A 22,498-nucleotide genomic window follows, 5' to 3' on the forward strand; every position below is an offset into this window, starting at 1 on the left:
CAATCGTCTATTACATGTAACACCTTCCACCTAACCCCGGTGAGTGAGGGTCGCTATAATGCGTGTGAAATAGCACCATTGAGTAGCCTATGCGAAATAGCCTTAAAATCGCTCCGGCGCCACTTTCTTGACAGGCTATGGACAACAAGCTGGTTGAAACAATAGCAAAGTATGCATATGTTGCACAGAATTTACAATTAAATTGAACTTTTGGTAGGACTAGGCAGGCACGTTGCTTGGAGCTCAACACATTGGAGACTTAAGCCCAGACATGAAATGTCCTATGTAAGAGGGGATTCAGGGGTTTCTCCCCCGAGAAATGTTTAAAAGTTGGTCACGCAACTCCTAGGCCTACCCAAAATGGACAGGATGTGGACAGGAAGGAAAGAAACGAAACGAATTACTGCGTACAACACGCAAGACTTCCCAATCCCAAGAATTCTCTCTGCTGTAAATTTAAGAGCCTTTAGCCTTATGGACATTTTATTATTGTCGACACTACCATTTATTGACATTTGCACTTTTGCATTGTTTATTGGCACATTTGTAGGCTACTTTTGTATTGTTTACTGGACCAAATAAAAGTCCTTTTCCTTTTCACACCAACCTCTGCTTGGTGGTTAGGATATGGAGTAGGGGATTGACAGCAACATAGCCAATCACATTATGAGAGATGCTGAATTTAACATCAACTGCGATGTTTGCCTATCTCGCGGTTGCATCCATTACAAACAAACATGCAATGTGAACGTCTGGGATTGGGGAGAGCACTAAATGCTCTACTGAATAAGCATGAAGTCAAACCTTTAAATGAAAAATAAACCGCTAATGAAGCTAATAAACAGGACGTAACAGGAAGGCATTTGGCTGAGCAACGGAGGTTAATATGCTCTATATTTTGTCCAAATGATATCTGTCTATCATCGTTGCACTCGGAGAAAACCGGAATGTTTCATTCGTCCTGCGTTTCTTCTACGGCTGCAAACGGGATTCACTCGCAGTTAACCAAATATTTCTTTATTAGGGCAGGCATATTTCTGGCTATTAAATTATTTCTAAACCAGTCTGCTAAAGTCTGTAGTGAAGTCTGTGTAGGGTTTTCCAGGCTCCATTTCTTTTTACAAGACACCCTGCTCACAAGAGCCATCTGCCGGTTGTTTGGGTTGTTGCAGCGTCGTTGCAGCGTTACTGGAGAAATACAAATTAAATTCGCGTGATACCACGCGCGGACCTCGAGGGAAGCTGAACAATTTGAAGTAATGCCCACTCTATCTTAATTAAATGAATATGTTCATGCCATCTTAATCTGATGAGTAACCTTTCAGAAATACAAAGGGGCAAAGAAGAGATAAATATTCACATATCCTCTCCAGCATATGTGACACTTTCAAGCTGTTAATTCATGCTCTTTATTTTATGTAGGACAGTTTATTTATCCAACATTTTAGTCTAAAATTTCATAGATACTTTTTCTTCAAAGGCTTCAGTGCTTGGCCCCACTGTATTATTATCTATCTGAAAAGTAAAGGACAAACAGTGTCATGATTTGTGTACTTCTGGGATATAAAATTCCTTTTTCTATTTGGATTGCCAAATATAATGATATTTTGAAGGTTAATTCAAAATTGCATATCAAAGCTATTTACCCCATTTTCACTTTTTACATAATGCAACATTATTACATAATACATTGTTACAGGCTACACAACAAGCAATTTTTTTTATTATTATTTCTATGCGGCCTAAATACATTGTGATTTATTAACTGAGGTTTAAGCTTACCAGCAGCAACTGCAAAAGGTTGGAGGCAGCCTCCTGCTCATCTGATGATCTGAATTCCAACAGCTGAATATCTTGACATAGCCTCTCTCTACTCATTGGCTGCTTTGAGTACTTCTACAGAATATTATACATATATAATACAACATGTCAATATAACATTTAAATAATAACATTTGCCATCTATTACAGGGGTGACACTTTGGACATCTTGAATTTTTATCAACCTTTTTGACTGTGCACATTGCCAATCCACAAAACATTTACATTTCATTTACCCAGCCTGAGCACTCTTCACCCCTCTAATGTAATATGTGGGACCCACAACTTTCTTATATGATTTAATCACAAACACGGTTGAAATTAAGGACATTACAATCAATCAAAATTCTAGCAATCAAGAGGGAACTGTGGCGTAAGCAGCTGCAGCGACCATATCACACATTCGGGTCCAAGTGCCCCAAGACCCAGGTTCCAGCCAGATCCACAATCATTTTCTGATCCCACCCCATCTCACTCCCCCACTCACTTCCTGTCAGAGGCAATTAAGCAAGAAATTATACTTCACCTACACACCAATTTCTGTAATAAGTAATGCAATCCATTGGATTACAAAAATAATGTAACGTAATCTGAATACTTTTGGATTACTTCAAAATAATAAAAAATTAAATACATTAAATAAAAATGACACTGACACAGAATTGTTCCACGAATATTCCAACCCAATATTCCAAGCAACCTAGTGTACATGTTTTTTACCTTACAATAATGGCATCAGACATACAACAATAATGGCGTAGGACATAAAAGTAGGGCTGTCAAAATAACGTGTTAATTTCGGTTAATTAATTACAGAAATAATAACGCGTTAAAAAATGTAACGCCGATTAATCGCATTTCATAGTGACATCTGACCCAGTGCAGTCTGGCTATCGTGACTGAAGGAGGCAGGCGAGAAAGCACTGCTTTGAATGAAACATTTATCCTAGGCCAGGGGTCGGCAACCTTTTTTGCCTGGAGAGCCACTTTTACCAAATTTATTATTTTTTTGATCTCTGAAGAGCCACATAAAGACGGTTACAAGAAAAAGTTTGGATATTTAACGTACAGTTACTTTCATTCAACAGAGGATTTTTAAATAGCCTACATTTTGTCATGAGCTCTCTCTCTGCCTGGTAACACACGCTGATTGAAGTCTGATGACCTCCACCTGTTCCTGCTCTGCTCTGCCTCACCCTCGTTACCTACCAGCTGCACTGCATTCACCACTCATCATGCCCTGTATATAAAGCCTTGCTTTTCAGTCCACACTTGTCAGATCGTCTGCAACCAGCACCAGTTACCTGCCTGTTTTTGAAAACGCCTCTGACTCTTTGCCTGTGATCCCGGACCCGCTCGACTACTTCTGTGTTCTCCAGCCCCGGTATCTTGACCTGCCTTCCGTCCCTCTTCTACGAATACCGCCTAGTCCTTGACTGTACTGCTGCTTCGTTTCAATTGCTGTTGTGTGTGTGTTTCCCCCAGGACTTCCCGGATCATCCAGCTCCTGCCTTCGCTGTTCGGCTACTGGGGGAACACACACACGCAGACTCTTGGAACTCCTGTACCCCCCCCGGAACCCCTGAAACCCCCAACCCTTAAATAAACTTTTGAACGTGACGCAATTGTGGTCCTCGTCCTGTTTGGTGTCTGACACATTTTCTACTAGTTTTAATGTGCAAGTAACTTGAAATGTAAAGTGGAATGACAGAAGTATAGGCCTTAGGCTTCCCATGTAGGCTAAACACCACCCCCTATTTTTCCAGTGTCCCTTGGTATGCAAAGTAACATAGTTAACAACACAACACTCAATTTTCGTTGAGATGTCATTGGCGAAATGGAACATTAGGCTAGGTCTACCAGAGATTTGGTAATGGCCTTGGAGTCTGGATGGCTCATATTCAGTGAGGTGAAGTTTCATGCAAGAATTGAGGCTGTCAGCATTTAAGGGCAACTCCATGCAAAACTGTCATATCCATAACGCCAACTAAATACCATGGCATTGTGTTGGCGTTATGGATGTGACAGTTTTGCGCGGAATTGCCCTTAAACGTGAGCGGAGGTTTGTCTTTATATTTTTCATATGTGAGTAAGATTTCTCACATACAAGTGGAACCGAACAGGATTAACACAGCAAGCCTACTAACTCGTTGCAGTGTGCGATATATAACGGGCAGTTCATTTCACGTTTTCAGAATCAGTCTTCGGATGGCAACTTTTCCATTTAAGCCTTTTGTTTGCGCTCGTAAGCTGTTGTCGCTGACGTTTCCTTTTTGACATTTTCCTTATAGGGAAATGTCAAAAAGTCCTTTTAGGCAAGTCCCTCCACTCGGCGGCCATTTGACAACGCTTTTTGGGCACTCGTCGGGCATCCATTTCGGCAGAAATGCGTGTGCGCAAGGCTTCACGACACCAATCTTGCTCCAGCGGCGAGATCACAACACATGATTGGCACGATGTCTTCACAACACACCATATGATTGGCTCAATGTATTCACATGTCGACGTTTTGCCGAGGAAGGGGTGGGATATGTGTAGACAACGGCCATATTGGCGTGACAAACTAGCCCCATGCATTTCTATGGAGTATTTTTTGAGTGCTGTGTCTCCACATTAGAAAGTCTCTGTCTAGCCTACAGCAAGCGCACACATCAACAAAGTGTTCTCGTTGACTGAAATGTAGGGAAATCGTGATTTTGTTTGATATTGACATGGCAACGAACCGCGAATGTAACAATATTGTGCAGCTACGGTTACGGTGTCAAGTGATTAATTAATTTCAAAAGCTGAGCCGCATCAGAGAGATCAAAGAGCCGCATGCGGCTCCGGAGCCGCGGGTTGCCGACCCCTGGCCTAGGCCTACATTTTAAAAAGAATGCCCAGATCAATACTCTTGACAGGAGCATCAATCTACTATTTCTGCAGTAAGGAATTTCCACAGCCTACCATAGGAGTTCATCAAGTCTGAAGTAGCACCTCAATGCAAAACAATCCGGAGTTAGGCCTACGAGTTAGCACACTGATGATAATAATGCTAGCCGGCAGCCTTGTCAAAGTTAACTTTGCTAACGTTTTGCTGAGCCTACCCTATGACCGACTAACTAACTAACCGACAAACTCCACCTGTGCCACCTGTGGTTGTATCCTGTATCCTGAGTAACCTGTGGTAACACTATACAAAACATATTGATCTCAGTGGTGCATTTTGCCCATGTTCAGGGTGGAAAATAGAAAAGAAATATTTGCACAAGACAAGTCAAATTGGTGTTTTTAAAAAGAAGGGATCATGGAGAAAAAAGAAAAAAATATTTTAAAAATCTTTGTATATTCCCACAAGGTGTTTGGGTGCTCTGAAAATGAAATCAGACTTGTGAGGTCTCCTTATCAGACCCTGAAGGGATTTCTTTTCTGTTCATTGCTTTTCGTGAGAGTGTTTCTACTTATCTCAGTAAGAGAAATAAATCAAGAGCCTATGTTGATCAACTTTGAGGGACAACTATGACCATGCAGGATCATCCAGACCAAATGTGACAATTTTGCTACATACTATTCCGATTGATGTACCAGCATGCAAAATTTGAGCCTCCTACATGGTTTAGTTCTTGTGTTTTGGGCTTGTGAACTTTGACAAAAAAAAAGTTGAACAAAATCGACACCCCCCTCCCCCTGTAAAACTGGCTGTATCTTGGAAAGTATTGATCTTACATAAAGTAATTACAGTGCATGAAAAAACCGATTGCACCTGTATCAACTGCTTTCTGTTGAACTAGGCCAACTCTCTCTGTGTCTCTCCATTCTACAAGGATATAAGGCACATTCCATCCAACTTTCTATCCATTCATCCTCTTCAAACCATTCACTCATCCACCCATTAAACTATACATTAAACAATCTGCCTATCAACATCCATTCAACTTTCTGTCTATCAACATCCATTACACTATCTACATTCAACTTTTAAACTATATACTCTGTCTCAGGCTTTAAGCATACAATCTGGCTCTCTTAAGACTACTATTTCCTCTGCCTACAACTGTTTCAAAATAAATGTCCTCACTACAATAATTCACTATTAAATAATTTAACTATTTAAACTACTCAACTATTTAACTGTTCAGCCATTTCAACTGTCAGTTGTTATCAACTATGACTCCTGCCAACTGTTTCCAAATAAAAGTTTGTTTGGCATTTTATGTTAATATACAGTATGTTTATATTTTCATGCACTGGTAATTTCCTCGAAATTACATTTTCTAGTTTTACAGTGTGTCTCCTGGGTGACATAGGTACACCTGGTACTTTTTTCAGAATTCGTGGGCCCTGGTTGAATTGACGTGGAATAACCCTATAGGGACCACCTACGTAGCCTAACTTAGTGGGGACTTTTATTTTTAATGCAGCGGTACAACCAGAGAATGTGTAATGGCCAGCGGCAGCATGTAGGCCTAATGCCACCCCCCCCCACCCGCATATCCATCTGGGAACTTTCCGTTGGAGAACGTTTGGGAATGGGCGAAAATATTGGTTAGCTGATTGGATAAACCATCTGGCCAAATCAACCAAGCAGATCAATGAAGCGTTCTTTTAATGCCATCTTTTAACATACAAGTGTTAGATTTTAGTGGTTTTCTGTAGGTCATTCTTTTGGTTCTTTGTTTAATACTGCAGAAACTGCGAGGACAGGATGTTTATTGTAAGCAGACAGAATGATGTCACCTTACAATAGCAAATGGTGTACCTAACTAATTGTTCCCCCACAAGACGTCTTAATTCAATAAGGCTATATCACTGTCTGTTTCCCCCCTCCAATTTGACCCCAGACGTGAATGTATATTCTGGTATTATAATTAGCCAGGAGTTTCCCAGATCTTTGCTTCAGTTTCTTACCTTGGCTTCACCTTGCAACATTGTGCTGTGCTGTGCGTACAACAGGGTTACCAGAACTCTGTTGTTACATCCAGAATAAAGAACTATTCTTTCGCAAGCCAGCCTCAAGTTTTACCTGCTCTTAACTACACTGGAATCTACTCGGTCAACTGTGTCTCCATTTGGAATTAAGGAGACAATTTTAATAGCATTCTTCACAAGTTAGGTAAGTAGCTAATGTTAACATTTTTAAACTTACAATTTGTATGTGACATGAACCTCATCAACGACAATCCCCAAAGCATATTCCTTCTCGTTAAGTAACTAAGATTCAGGGCTACCAAACACTAACTGGAATTGGCCGTGGAGTTTGTCGTTCATTTGCATTATTAATATAACATTGTGTTTTGGTGTTTTTGGCGAAGACATGTGGTGTTCTGTGGTGCTTTCTGCTCCATAGTTGTGTGTGCATGTTTTCGTGACATTGCATAGAAATCCATGTTGTGAAAGAGCTATATTAAGAGCTAAATTATTAGCCTATTAATTTATATGGACAACGTAGCTAAGGCGGAAGGTGTGTGTTGCTTTTAATGATCGAACGTTCTATCAAACTTATTTTTTATTGATTACATGTCTATCGTGATATATATCGCTATCGTTCTATCGCCCAGACCTACAGGTACCATTCCTGTAGTTTCCCAGCAAACTCATCACAACAGACAGGATACTCCAGGAGATGTATTCATTTTTTAAAGTAGTGATGTAAAAAGAGGAAAAACGTACATTGGACTAGCAAAGACCATAACATACCATTGCATATTCCGGAAGTCTGTCCTCCAGTGACCGGGGTACTAGTCGGGTGTGCTCTTGCATACTCTCAGATGGGATATGGATGAGTTGCCGGACTAGCAGCACCTCTGGACAACTAAGAACGGGATGGGATGCTGGGGATACAGTAGGGTACTCGCTACTGCTCAAACTTGTTCCAAATGATGGACCAATGGACTTTTTCTACAATGAAGAAATACATTGTTTGTCATATCATTCTTTTTTGTTTTTGTACAAATAACATACATGTACATACATACAACATATATGTAGAATTTTTGTTGTTTTATTGTTTTTGTTTTGAGAATTGTATACACAGTATTCACCATCCCTGGAAGTCAACACCATTTTATGGATACTTAGCTTTGAACATTTATGCTCTAATATATAATAATATTCATATTTATTTATCAACTTGAACTCTTTATTCTTGAGTTATAAAGGTGGAAATTATAGCAGCAAATAAGCACAATTCAAGTGTGACAACAGGGGGATAAGCAGGCTAATGGATTTCACGGTTTTCGAGTATCAGAAGATAATGCACTTTGAGGTGTAACGACCACTTTGCTTCAACGTCATGGCCACATTATCACCTTGAACGTGCATTACCTTTCTGATACCCGAACACTGTTGTCCATTATCCCTTACATATGTACATCTCAAACAATTTAATATATCTATGACATCTTTCATGTATTCTAGAATAAAGTAAAATATTTCAAGCCATTTTTTGATTTAATCATGATGATTATGGCTTATCAAATCAAAAATCAGTATCACAAGATATTAGAATAAAGAGGTTATAATACAGAAATGTGGACTAACTAACTAATCTGAAATAGTTAATATTTGCACTTAATACTTGGTCGGGCTCTTTTTGCACAAATTACTGCATCAATGTGGTGTGATAGCAATCAGCCTGTGGCACTACTGGGGTGTTATGCCCATGTAGGTTGTCTTTATTACATTACATTTACATTACATTACATTTGGCTGACGCTTTTTAGCCAAAGCGACTAACAACATAGTAAACAGTTTAAGTTTTAGAGCAGTTCTCAACAATTTTAGGACAATTTAAAAACATTAGAGTACAGTAAGAATAAGTGCATCAGTGAGTGCTGTTTTTAACAGTTAGTTGTCAGTTTGAGACGGCTGGTGAGTGCTAGGATCAGTAAGACTTGTTGTAAGTGTTGCTATGAGAGGAGATGTTCTCTAAAGAGCTGGGTCTTCAAGAGTTTTCTGAAAATGGAGAAGGATGTCTCTGCCCTTGTAGGAGCTGGCAGTGTGTTCCACCAACGAGGAACAACAGATGAGAAAAGTTTGGATTGGCTTGAGCGTACCGGTGGTAGAGCGCAGCGGTCTGGAGGTAGCGTATGTCTGTATGAGGGCATTCAAGTAGGTGGGAGCAGAACCGGAGACTACTTTGTAGGCAAGCGTTAGAGCCTTGAATTTGATGTGGGCCGCCATAGGTAGCCAGTGTAGCTGGATGAGCAGCGGGGTAACATGTGCCCTTTTGGGTTGGTTGTAGACCAGGCGCGCCGCCGCGTTCTGGATCATCTGAAGTGGTTTCACTGCGCAGGCTGGGAGACCTGTCAGGAGGGCATTGCAGTAGTCAAGTCGTGAGATGACTATTGCCTGAACCAGAAGTTGGGTAGCATCTTGAGTCAAGTAAGTCCTGATTTTCCGTATGTTGTAGAGTGCGAAACGGCATGACCGGGCGACTGAGGCAACATGATCTGAGAAGTTTAGTTGGTTGTCGAGAACAACTCCTAGATTTTTTGCAGTCCTGGTAGGTGAAAAAGACAGGGAGTCAAATTTGATGTTGATGTCGTGGTGTATGGTAGGTTTAGCTGGGAGGACCAGCAGTTCAGTCTTTGAGAGGTTCAGCTGGAGGTGGTGTGCCTTCATCCATGTAGCTATGTCTGAGAGGCAATACGAGATCCGTGCTGAAACCAAGGGGTCATCAGGTGGAAAGGACAGATAGAGCTGTGTGTCGTCTGCATAGCAGTGGTATGAGAAGCCATGCGAACGGATAATCTGTCCCAAGGAGGTGGTGTAGATAGCAAAGAGAAGGGGGCCCAGCACTGAGCCCTGGGGGACCCCTGTGGTGAGATGGTGAGGTGCAGATAGCTGACCAAGCCATGATACGTTAAACGAGCGTCCTGTGAGGTAGGATTCAAACCAGGAGAGAGCAGAACCGGAGATTCCCATGTTAGCGAGTATAGAGAGAAGGATGCGGTGATTAACCGTGTCAAAGGCAGCCAATAAGTCAAGCAGAATGAGTACTGATGACCGAGCGGTCGCCCTGGCTTCTTTTAAGGCTTCTGTTACAGACAACAGAGCCGTTTCGGTAGAGTGGCCGCTTTTGAACCCAGACTGATTTGGATCCAGAAGGTTGTTCTGTGAAAGGAAGTCAGAGACCTGTTTGGAGACTGCTCGTTCAATGCCTTTGGATAGGAAAGGCAGGAGTGAGACAGGGCGGTAGTTCTCGACTTGAGCAGGGTTGAGAGAAGCTTTGTGAACTTGAGCATGTGGTAGGACGGCTGCATGTCAGGAGTCTAGATACTTCACTCTCGGAGAGAGCCGTGAATGCTGAAAAAGATGTTCCAGCAGTCCCTAGAGGTTGTAGGAGTGCGGTATCTGAGTCAGATGTGTTGGGAGTGGGCATGTAGAGAATTGACTGCTGATTGCCGCCACTTTGTTTGTAAAAAATGAGGCGAGGGTATCTGCAGTAAGGCTGGATGGAGGAGGAGGCAGCTGAGGGTTGAGTAGCGATTTGAAGGTTGAGAAAAGTTTTCCAGTGTCTGTAGCGCTGTTGATTTTGTCATTGTAGAAAGCCGTCTTAGCAGCAGTGATGCTGGCTGAGAAGGAGGTCAGGAGTGTCTGGTAGTTTTTGAGGTCATCAGTTAGTTTGAATTTGTGCCATTTCCTCTCCGCGGCTCTGAGTTTGGTGCGCTGCGATCGGAGGGTATCATTTAGCCATGGATGAGAGTGTTTGGATCGAGCTGGCTTTGTGGTAAGAGGGCACAGCTCGTCTAGACACGAGGTCAGTGTGGAGCAGAGTGAGTCTGTGGCCTCATTAACCTCCAGAGAGGAGAAGGTGTTGAGTGGAGGTAGACCGGAGGCAACCACAGAGGAGAAGTGCGTTGGAGATGTTGCGGCGGAACGTGACCATCGGCTGAGGAGCCGGAGGCTGTTCTGTCAGGCTGACGTTGAACTGGATGAAGAAGTGGTCAGAAAGATGGAGAGGCGTCACCATGAGGGTGTCTGTGCTGCAGTTCCGAGTGAAGATCAAGTCAAGCTCTTTGCCAGCTTTGTGAGTCGGTGGGCTTTGAACCAGTTTGAGGTCAAAGGAGTGGATCAGGGCCAAAAAGTCCGCTGAGCCTGGAGCATCTAAGTGGATGTTCATATCACCGAGAACAAGAAGCGGACAGTCATGCTCAGGGATGGAGGACAGCAGAGTGTCAAGTTCGTCCATAAAGTCACCTAGTTGGCCTGGAGGGCGGTAGATGACTTTCCATTTGTTGGAGATCAGCAGGCCCGTCCCGCCTCCTCATCCAGATAGGCGAGGGGTGTGGGATAGTGTAAGGTTAGTGGAGAGTGCAGCCGGGGTGGCAGTGTTCTCTGGTTTGTCAATCCTGCGGATTGACAGTTCCACAAGCCCATGGAGAAGGAGGTTTCTGTAGGTAAGGACCGTTTAAGTTGCTGGAGGTGAAGGCGATTTCTGCCCCTTTTGGCATGATGCCGTTTTCTGCGATGGCCGGTGATTACAGATATGGTGGAATGGCACATTTTTGCCTTTGTCGGCGCCTGTGCTCGGTGAACTTGCACAGGTAAACTTGCTCGTCTTGACCGCGTACGTCTTAAACGAGGACTGCTGAAACGAGGGCTGATGCTTATGCTGACGCTTCAGCAACAGCCTCTATTTTTATTCTGACAGGAATTGCATGCAGCTGTCCTCGTGTCTCACTAATGCTGAATCAGCGTAGATCGCCCTCTGACGTTCGCACAGCTTAGATTGTTCAAAAGGGTGTTAATTACTGTCAACTGAAAGTCCGCTCGCTCACACCGACCGAAACTCGCAGTTTCAAGTAGCCTCCTCCCTCAGCTGTTCCCAAACGCCCAGAGTCCAATTCTAAACAATTGGAGAGGATTGGCCAGTAGTAGCCTATGTGTTCTTGCTTTCTCTTTTCCAACTCACTGCAGTTGTCTGATTACCTGAGAGGTGCTCCGATCTTATAAGGAGCTAGTCATGTCTGATCCCACCCTCTGACGTTCGCACAGCTTAGATTGTTCAAAAGGGTGTTAATTACTGTCAACTGAAAGTCCGCTCGCTCACACCGACCGAAACTCGCAGTTTCAAGTAGCCTCCTCCCTCAGCTGTTCCCAAACGCCCAGAGTCCAATTCTAAACAATTGGAGAGGATTGGCCAGTAGTAGCCTATGTGGGTCTGGGTATTGGTGGGTATTGTTGGGTCTGGTGTCTTTCATTTTCCTCTTGACAATACCCCATAGATTCTCTGGTCAGGCGAGTTATCTGGCCAATCAAGCACAGTAATACCATGGCCAGCAAACCAGTTACTAGCAGTTTTGGCACTGTGGGCAGGTGCAGAATCTGGCTAAAAGAAAATCTGCATCTCCATAAAGCTTGTCAGCAGATGGAAGCATGAAGTGCTCTAAAATCTCCTGGTAGACAGCGACATTGACTCTGGACTTCATAAAACACAGTGGACCAACACCAGCAGATGGCATTAGATTAGAAAGATTAGATTCAACTTTATTGTCATTGTGCAGAGTACAAGTACAAAGACAACAAAATGCAGTTTGCGTCTAACCAGAAGTGCAAAAAAAAAAGAAAAGTGCAATGTGATATACAAAGTATAGGCAACTGGTGCATAGACAGGACAATAAATATAGAGCAGTGTAGATATGGGTGTAGATATAAGGTATGGGTGTCACGATTCTCCAAATCCTCGATTCGATGTAATCTTCGATTTTAAAGTCACGTTTTGATTCGATTTTCGATCTTTTTTTTATATTACTATTAATGCATTCCTTATATGTCATCTGTTTCGTTGGAAGGGCAAGGGGTAGCAACAGGGTAACACAGAGACAGGCCCGATGGCAGGGCTGTTATGAGAGTATTAAAATATGGGATATTCTACGGGAAAACATTAAAACGGCAAGACAGCGGGGAAAGTTAAAATACGTGATAAACACGGAAAAAGTTGGCATGCATTGTTTCGGTCCCCGTGCACAGGGATTATTTGTCATACTATTAATCACATATGATTATTTGTGAAATTGTGCAAACAGGCGCAACACATTTGAAAAGGAAGGACTGGTAGCATGCAAGCTCACGGGAAAGATTGATTTAAGAACGTTATCACAAAGTGTGTGGCTGTGGCGCAGGCGGAAGACAATTGGCAGGGGAGGGTCATGTCTTTTTTAACAATTCTGTCGGAGGGTCATTGAACAATTTCTAGCAGGCAAGAGAGGGTCATGCAACTTCCAACTGAAGCACTCAAAATTCCTCCGGTGGCCCCTTCAATAAATAACGATCAGTCCCTAGATTGCTGCTGGCTATATGTCTTGGTTCTGTTAACAACTCATTGTCAAACGCATAGCCTATCTCGCGGTTGCATCCATTACAAACAAACATGCAATGTGAACGTCTGGGATTGGGGAGAGCACTAAATGCTCTACTGAATAAGCACGAAGTCAAACCTTTAAATGAAAAACACTCTTTAATAATCCAAAAAAATAAACCGCTAATGAAGTAAACTTGTGACCATCAAAAATCGTTTATCGCTTGTAACTCCGTGATACCAGGACGTAACAGGAAGGCATTTGGCTGAGCAACGGAGGTTAATATGCTCCATGTTTTGTCCAAATGATGACTGTCTATCATCGTTGCACTCGGAGAAAACCGGAATGTTTCATTCGTCCCCGTTTCAATCGTCCCGGTTGTACCTACTCAAAACGCAGATAGAACCTTATTATTCTAATGTAGCGAAATAGCGTTCAGCATTATTCATGCCCAATTAATTCCCCCTGTTAAAGTGTTCGCCTTTGTAGTTTGGTTTCGTGATGATAAACGGCTTATGGCCAAATATGTGAAAACGTTAAAATACAGTAGGCGATAAACCCGGAAAAAGTTGACAGTGATTTTTTCATAATCACTTTGGAGGGTCATAGAAAAATGTATTGCTGGCGAGGGAGGGTCACGTCTTTTTGGACTAATGCTCCCAAAACTCCTCCGGTAGCCCCTTAAATAAATAACGAACAGTCCCTAATGAAGTAAACTTGTGACCATCAAAAATCGTTTATCGCCTGTAACTCCGTGGTAACAGGACGTAACAGGAAGGCATTTGGCTGAGCAACGGAGGTTAATACTCTATATTTTGTCCAAATGATGTCTGTCTATCATCGTTGCACTCGGAGAAAACCAGAATGTTTGATTTGTCCTGCGTCTCTACGGCTGCAAACGGGATTCACTCGCAGTTAACCAAATATTTCCTTATTAGGGCAGGGCAGGCATATTTCTGGCTATTACATTATTTCTAAACCAGTCTGCTAAAGTCTGTAGTTAAGTCTGTGTAGGGTTTTCCAGGCTCCATTTCTTTTTACGAGACACCCTGCTCACTTGAGCCATCTACCGGTTGTTTGGGTTGTTGCAGCGTCTCACTGGAAAAATACAAATTAAAGTCGCGTGATACCGTGTGATCCCACGCGCGGACCGCGAGTGAAGCTGGCCAAGTCGAAGCACTGCCCACTGTATATGCGTTCTTACATTACCATAACAGAGGTCGATTGTTTTATCGCCTCTGGTAGTGCATTTAACATATTGTTGGTAGGTGGGAAGTATTTTAGTCAGTCTACAGGCATTAAAGTCCCCAAGGATAAGAACAGGTGAGTCAGGGGATGCGCATTCAATTTTGTGAACACACGCAGCTATGGTCTCAGATGCGCGTGTGACATTGCCTGAGGGCGGGATGTAAACAAGCAGTAGGGATAACTGACTAAACTCGCCGGGTAAATATTTTGGTCTAAATGACACGGCAAGCAGCTCCAAGTCAGGTGTGCAGCAAGAGTCCTTCACGACAGCAGTTCTGCTCCATTCCTGGTTCACATAGACACACAGCCCGCCACCGTGACTTTTCAGGCTACTCACAGTGTTCCGGTCCAGTCTGAGCGGAGTTCCGAATCCGTCCATAGAGAGCTCTGAGTCCGCGATGTTATTATCCAACCAGGTTTCGGTGAGGCAGATCAGGTTTGCCTGACTCTACGCTATTGGCAAGTTATGTTCGCATGTAGTTCATCTAACTTATTCCGTAATGAGCGAACATTGGCAAGTACGATGGAGGGGAGCGGTGGACATTTCGGTGTGCCGGTGAGTCTTTTCAGCCTCTGCCGAACTCCTCCTCTCCTTCCCCGCTTCCTTCTCGAAGTATCTCGCCGGCAATCGTGGTTGGGGCTATATCGTCTCAGCTCTCCCCAGTTTTTGAATAATCCATATTCCGTAGTAGCAGATCATCTCGGGAGTACTGCAGAATTCCAATTCCGAGTCCTCCACAAGCCGCGTGTGATCTGGCTATCCAAAGTAGCAGCAGTAACAGTAGTAGACACTTCCTCATCTTGAATTTTGTAAAGTTTTGTAAAGTTCAGGCATGCTGGAAATTCTTTGATCAAACCAGTAATCCAAGTAGGCATACGATGTACCATTCAATCACTTCAGCCAACTAGACAAGGGAGAAATTTAAACAAACAAACAAAACGCACGACAGGACGCACGAGAGACGCTCTCCACTTGTCGCCATTACAGCGCCAACTAAACTAGAGTAGATAATAACAATAATAACAATAGGCCTACTCTGTGTTTCCAGGATATCATGTTCAAGTTGTAAAAATATTTTTTAGTGAATAGTGAAATAGTTCACAAATATAATCAGCCACAAAACTTCTGTTAGACTTTTTTTGAGGACGGTCACTGAAAGGAGCTGTAACAAATATCGGAGGAATTGACTCTGAGACGCTGCTGCTGTGTTTCTGGAGTGGTAGTTGTTGGTGCCTACATCAAGGGCTTGCGTGTCGGCTGTGTATGTTGTTGATCAGATCATAAGTGTCCACAGTAATGAAGAGGAATATGCTGGACTGGGTGGCGGTCATATTTTGTACCGCTCTGCGGTACATCTAGTTTGGATTGTGTTGCCCGAGTTGCGCGTGTTCATTGAGCAGGATTGGGAGGGAGAGTGAGGGAGCGCGAGAGAGAGCAGGGCAAGGAGAGGGGGTTTACTTCTATACTGTTTGGTAAAGTTGAACACATAGTCTACAATGAAAGCAACGACAGGTATAATTTATTTATTTATTTTTGGACACCGTAGGCTACCGGTAAGTAAAGCGGGAGATGTCTGTTGCTTATGCGGCCGCGTAAGCTGCAAAGCACTGTGTGAAACACTAAAGGGTGTGTCGCGGTTCTGCCTTTTCATACCGCAACACAATATCGCGTATATAAGAGTTGTGATTTCGGTTTCGAATGGCATATCGTTACAGCCCTACCAAGTAAGATGCTCTAACCTTGTCTCTGGTTCATGAGTGGCTTGACACAGGAATGTGATACTTGAAGACCATTTCCTGGACACGTCTGTTCGAAGTGGCTCTTGAAGTACTGACTCCAGCCTCAGTCCACTCCTTGTGAAGTTCCCCCAAATTCTTGAATCAGCTTTGCTTGACAATCCTCTCAAGGCTGTGGTCATCCTTGTTGCTTGTGCACCTTTACCTATGACACTTTTCCCTTCCAGTCAACTTTCCATAAATATGCTTTGATTCAGCCCTCTGTGAACTGCCTGCCCTTTCAACAATGACCTTCTGTGGCTTACCCTCCTTGTGGAGGGTGTCAATGAGTGTCTTCTGGACAACTGTCAAGTCAAGAGTCTTGAATTTTTTCATGAGCTGTAAGCCGTAATCATCGTGATAAAAAAAAAAATGGCTTGAAATATTTCACTTTATATATAATTAATATTAATTAATTAAGATTCACTTTTTGAAATAAATTACGGGAATTAATGAACTTTTCCACAATATTCGATTTTTTTTAAATGCACCTGTATATCCTAACCTCATCAGAAGGGAAATGGTCCCAGTTTCGGCATTTCAGGTGTGTAGAGAAGATATCCTCTTTTTGCTTCTGATCAAGATCCCTATACATATGACTTGGCATCAGCAATGTGATCTCCTGGGCTCCTGAAAGAATAGAAAAAGTTTTACACTAAAATGTCTAATTAATATTATTTGATTGATTTTTGAAAGGTTCTACTTCCTTTTCCTTCTATTTCCTCCGACCCTGGGAGTTAGGTAGTACTGCCTCCTCAGCACAGGGCAGGGAGGAGTAATGCGTCCTACATACTCGACGTTCCCGACCGGTAGCGCGACAATGTGACGTCAAAATGACGTAGATCTCTCTGGCGCGCCAGGATTTTGGTCAGGTAGCGCACCACTTTATTTTTTTCAGATGAGCGCGTCAAACCGGAAACCGGAAGATGGACTAGTTCGAGGGCAAGCGAGAGTTGCAGTTTGGAGGACCGTTTTGTTACAGTCGTGAATTTTTAATAGTTTGCTGGATAAGTTAAAGTTACCAGCGAGAGTCGCAACACATGGAATTAAGAGGAAAGAATAGAAAAGATGTCCAACCAAAGGATAGCTAGCCAGCTAACTTAAATGTTTAAATTATTCAAATTTCCCTCGGGATCTATCTATATATCCATCTATCTATTTATCTATCTATCTGCACACACCTTGGAAACTAGATGGTAATGATGAAGGTAGTTGTGAATAGCAGCAACCAAAGTCTCAAGTACTACACAGAGGCTAGCTAGTGTTTTTTACTGCCATTGACGCCAATGCTTCCGACAGCTTCTTCTACTGTGTATCGTAGGTAGCGATAGCCTTTTCACAACAGCAACACGTCTGTTCAGGAGAATATTACAACTAGTGTTGCGACCACCATGCACCAGTATAAATGGTATAAATGGCGCTCCCGTGACGTCTCATTGTCGTGCTACAGGTCGGGAATGGCGAGTATGTAGAAGCCTTAACCCAGGCTATCCGCATCGCAGAGCGACGAGAATGCCATGTGACCAGCTGTGACAGAGCGCATCACGTCTGTGCTTACTGCGTACCGCGTCTGTCACTTGGGCTGGCACATTCCCGCCAGTTAAGGAACAATGGGAGCTGAGTTTGTTTTATAAAAGGGACATTTTGTACAGATATGGACTGGGTGATTTAAAAGGCATGTTTCAAAAATGCATGTGAAAATGGCAATGTATTGTGGCCTTTGTATGTATGGTGAAATAACGTTGGAATATTGAGGACGATTTTTCTTTATTTGTTATTTCGATATTGCAGCGCAGTGTTAATGAATGTTAGGGAGTAACACATGAATGTTAGGGAGTAGTGTGATGCGCTTAGGCAGTGTAAGATGTGTGTCAATGTGATGATTGATTGTTCTCCGTGTTTTGGTTGTGACCAGTGTTGTATAAAATGTTGTCGAGCGCTTCATTCAAGGCTTGCGAGAGGATATATGTGTCAGTATTGTTATTCTGAAGCGCCTAGTCATTGCAGGCATTGTCCCATGTTTGTTTTAATTTTGAAAAAAAATCCCATCTCAGGTACCCTAGCAACAACCTAACAACTACTTCCATGATGACAACCTAGCAACAAGCAAAGCAACCACCATAACTACCCTAGCAACAGCCTAGCAACCATGTCAAATACCCAAGCAACAAGCTAGCAACCACTTCCACAGTTACAACCTAGCAACCAATGAGATTACCCTAGCAACCATGATAGCAACCACCACAACAAACCTAGCAACAGCCTAGCAACTCCCTCAAGTACCCTAGCAACAACCAATCAACCACTTCCATGATGACAACCTAGAAACTAACATAGCAACCAGCCTAGCAACCACTTGAGACACTATAGCAACCACTACAACTACCCTAGCAACCACCACAACTACCCTAGCAACACCTAAGCAACCAATTTAATTGCCCTAACAACAGCTGAATGATATTTTACATCATATTTTTTTTTGCATTTTCATGCACTGGTAATTCCTTGGGAATTGCATTTCTAGTTATTCTTCTAACCAAAATTTCTGCATCTAATTCAGCTTCAACCGTTTAACATAGAAACTTCGTTCAAACTTTGTAATGTAGGTCTTGAAAATGACACCTGTGTAATGTACTTTTTGTTTCTGTAAACTTTTTGAAATATTAACAAAAATCAAGCTTATTAGAGGGGATGCATCCCCAGCTAACTTAGCTAATGTTTTCTAGCAGTTTTATTAAAAATGCTAACAATAGACTTGAATGGGGGCTGTGATGTCATAATAGAGCCAGCTGCGCTCGTTAAGTAGTTCTCAGAGCAGTTCCCAGGCTAATCAGAACACTGGCACAGGTGTCACCTGTGAGAAATCCAACTGTCTCAGCTTCTAAGCATACAATCTAGCTCTACCTGAACCACACATCCTGTTAAAGTGTTTCCTGTGTGTCAAAATAAAAGTCCCAGCCATATCTCATGCATTCAGCATTATATCTCCAGAACGGCTTGATGTACATGCTTCAAATTTGGTGCGAGTGTTTTTATGGACTCAAAGGTGAAGTGAGTTGATGTTGGAGGTTGAAGGTCAAATGTCAAGGTCAAAAACACCTTGAGTGTGATATCTCAAGAATGCCATGTCACACAAGATTCAAATTTGTTTACTCCAAAAGCACCTTTGCAGGTATCACAATTACCCTACCAACCAGCTAGCAGCAAGCTCAACAGCCCCACCAACACCCTAACCAGCAGATTGCATCCCCTCGTGTAATTCCTCGGAACTGCATTTCTAGTCTCTGTGCCTCCATTCTACAAGGATATAAGGCACATTCCATCCAACTTTTTATCCATCCACCTTCTTCAAACCATTCACTCATCCACCCATTAAACTATCTATCAGCATCCATTAAACAATCTGCCTATCAACATCCAATAAACTTTCTGTCTATCAACATCCATTACACTATCTACATTCAACTTTTAAACTATCTATTCTCAGGCTTTAAGCATACAATCTGGCTCTCTTAAGACTATAGACCCTTTTCAACTGTGTCTTCTGCCCACAAAATAAGTCTGCACTACAATAATTCCCCATTAACTACTCAACTTTTTAACTGCTCAGCCATTCCAACTGTCAGTTACGGTGTGTTTCCACACAGCGAAACACCTCGCGATTTTCGGCCAGCGGGGCGTGAAGGGGGGCGTGACGGCGAAACCGCTAACCTTTTGACTGCAGTGTCTAGCCAGTGGTGGCAAGCGAGCTAATTAGGCTAATCAGCTAATTCAAATGTTTAAGTACTTAATGAAGATATCCAGGGGTCTTTATGACTCGACTAAGACTATGTTCATAGAAACATACCTGTGTTGCAGCATGTAGCCTAGCTGTCTAGCTAGGTTTACAATGCAATCCAATGTCCTAAAATACTAGCATTTCGCCTGTCAGCTAGCTAAAAAGATCAAGTGCTTAAACTAACATATATAGTGGTCTATTTAGTGGTGTATGTGCTCTGACTAAGTTCGTGTGGCATATAAACCACAATTCGTGTTGATACAAGTGCCAATGTTCGTGTAAAAACATTTCACATACAAATGTTTGTGTTACAGCTCAGGTAGCCTCCGTCATCTTGGTCAGACTTTTTTGTAACTCCCGCCTCCAAACACAAAGACGCGGACCTGATTGGTTCTCGAATGGTCCTCATTTAAATAAAGTTAAACTTTGGCCAACTTTGTTTCGCCTGCCTCGGCGATTCACTTTCATTTCGCCGAACTAGGGCGAATTTCATCTCCATTCAACCTCAATGAGAGCAACGCAAAATTTCGTTGTGTGGAAACACACCGTTACCATCAACTATGACTCCTATGACTCTTGCAGACTGTTTCCTCTTCCCACAACTGTTTCAAAATAAGTCTTCACTAGCTAGTTAGCTAGTTAACATTGTTAGCATAACTGCTAGCAAACATTAGCTAAGTTAGCTAAGTAGCATGGTTAGCATAGTTAATATTGTTAGCATTTTTAATAAAACTGCTAGAAAACATTAGCTAAGTTAGCTAAGAAGCATGGTTAACATAGTTAGCATTGTTAGTATTTTTAACAAAAGTGCTAGAAAACATTAGCTAAGTTAGCTAAGCTATTTTGGAAAAACAGTGATAACGCTAACAGGATCACTGATGATAAAAAAAACGAGTGTAATTGTAACCTATGAAGTAGACCTGGTAAACAAAAAAAGACTGTTTGTAGCCAACATTTCAGACTTAGATTTACATTATTGGGTCATCCGAATAATAATAACAGTAATAGTAGTAAAGTAATAGTATTAATAGCCTAATTATAATAATAAACTATTTGTATCGACTATGACAGCTTTTCTGCTGCTCAGTTTTTATCAGTTCCTTATCAAATAAATTAAAAGAGGCTAAAAGCCCAATAAATGTGCTACACATAATAGCCTAATCAAAGATCCTTAATATACAAAGATAAACAGCACCGGCTTCTACAATGAAATGGAATTGTACACAGTTCCTGTCTCCTAAAAAGTCGTGGTCAGAATGTGCTGATCTGCCTCGTTGAGAAAACGTCAAAGATTTTTCATTTTCCCGCCTCTCTTGCTGCTGTGACCGACTGGAGCTGGCCTGGGTGACTGAATTTGGTACGTCGTCGTGACAAGATGCGGTCTGATAGAGTATTTTGTTATATATAGTCTTTATTGTCCTATAAGGATATTCTTTTTCACACATATCATTGTTACATTCCATGCAGGATGTACACAGCCTTATACATATAACATATATAACACAATCTGTGATGGACTGGTGGTAGGCTGTGATGGAACTGTTGTCTGTAAGTAGTCCTACTATGGCTGTGTCATCTGCATATTTGTAGTAAGTGGTGTTGGGTAGGGAACTCTGGCAGTCATTTGTGTAAAGTGTGTACAGGTAGGGACTGAGTATGCAACCTTGGGGGGTTCCAGTGTTGGTGATGATGGTTGATGATGTTGTAGTCCCTATTTTCAATGTCTGTGGCCTGTTGCTGAGAAAGTTGTTTATCCAGTGGATGAGGAAAGGGGTGACATTCAGGTGCTGTAGTTTCTTGATGAGTTGATGGCACTGGATTGTATTGAATGCGTAGCTGAAGTCAACAAACAGAACTGAGGCAAAGTTATGGGGAGTCTGGAGGTGGTGAAGGAGGGAGTGGAGAAGGCATGCCACTGCGTCCTCTGTCCCCCTTTTCGGCCGGTATGCAAATTGGTATGCGTCCAGTTGTGGGCTGACAGCAGGTAAGATGAGTTGTAGTATGATTTTCTCCATGCATTTCATGATTATTGGGGTGAGTGCGACCGGACGGAAGTGGTTGGGCTCTGAGGGGCATGGTTTCTTGGGTACAGGTGTAATGGTTGATGTTTTCCAGAGGGTGGGTATTGTTGCTGTCCTGTAGGATTCCCAGAAGATGGAGTGGAAGATGGGAGAGAGCTCCATTGCGCAGCACTTCAGCACCTTTGCCGGGATGCCGTCTGGCCCTGGTGCCTTGCCAACTTTGCATCTGGCCAGCTGCTGCTGCACATCCTCCTCTGTGAAGGGCGGGTGGTGAGGTTCATGGGAGGGGAGGGGAGGGTTCTGAGAAGTTCCTCACAGGTGGGGGTGTGGTCATGGGTGTCGAACCGGTTGAAGAAACTGTTCAGAGTGTTTGCAAGATGAAGAGGGTCCGAGCTTGGTTGGTGATGGTGGTTATATTCTTGACCTGTATAAAGTTTCTTGATTCTCTGGAATGCTTGTTTTGTGTTCATGTTGCTAAACTCCTGCTCCAGTTTGTTTTTATATTGCATTTTGGCTCTAATGATGTCATTCTTTATTTGTCTGTTGAGTATTTTGAGAGTGGCCCTGTCCTT

General features: G+C 42.6%; 1 protein-coding gene across 6 annotated transcripts in view; it reads right to left on the reverse strand.

Moving 5' to 3' along the window:
* Positions 1-1,385: 1,385 nt before the first annotated feature.
* Positions 1,386-22,498, reverse strand: part of spag17 (sperm associated antigen 17) — a 281,640-nt gene continuing 260,527 nt past the window's right edge. For 4 of the 6 annotated variants that reach the window (XM_042056132.1, XM_042056130.1, XM_042056131.1 and 1 more), the window contains 4 exons: positions 16,633-16,757; positions 7,498-7,698; positions 1,783-1,896; positions 1,386-1,515 (listed from right to left, as the gene is read on the reverse strand). In XM_042056132.1, the coding sequence (XP_041912066.1) occupies positions 1,450-1,515; positions 1,783-1,896; positions 7,498-7,698; positions 16,633-16,757 (506 nt within the window). In that variant the 3' untranslated portion in view covers positions 1,386-1,449. Of the gene's footprint in view, positions 1,516-1,782; positions 1,897-7,497; positions 7,699-16,091; positions 16,467-16,632; positions 16,758-22,498 lie in introns of those variants that run through there. The other 2 variants (XM_042056133.1, XM_042056134.1) reach the window with 2 other exon arrangements.

Source organism: Alosa sapidissima, chromosome 12 (genome assembly GCF_018492685.1).
Source record: "Alosa sapidissima isolate fAloSap1 chromosome 12, fAloSap1.pri, whole genome shotgun sequence".
Lineage (NCBI taxonomy): Eukaryota > Metazoa > Chordata > Actinopteri > Clupeiformes > Clupeidae > Alosa > Alosa sapidissima.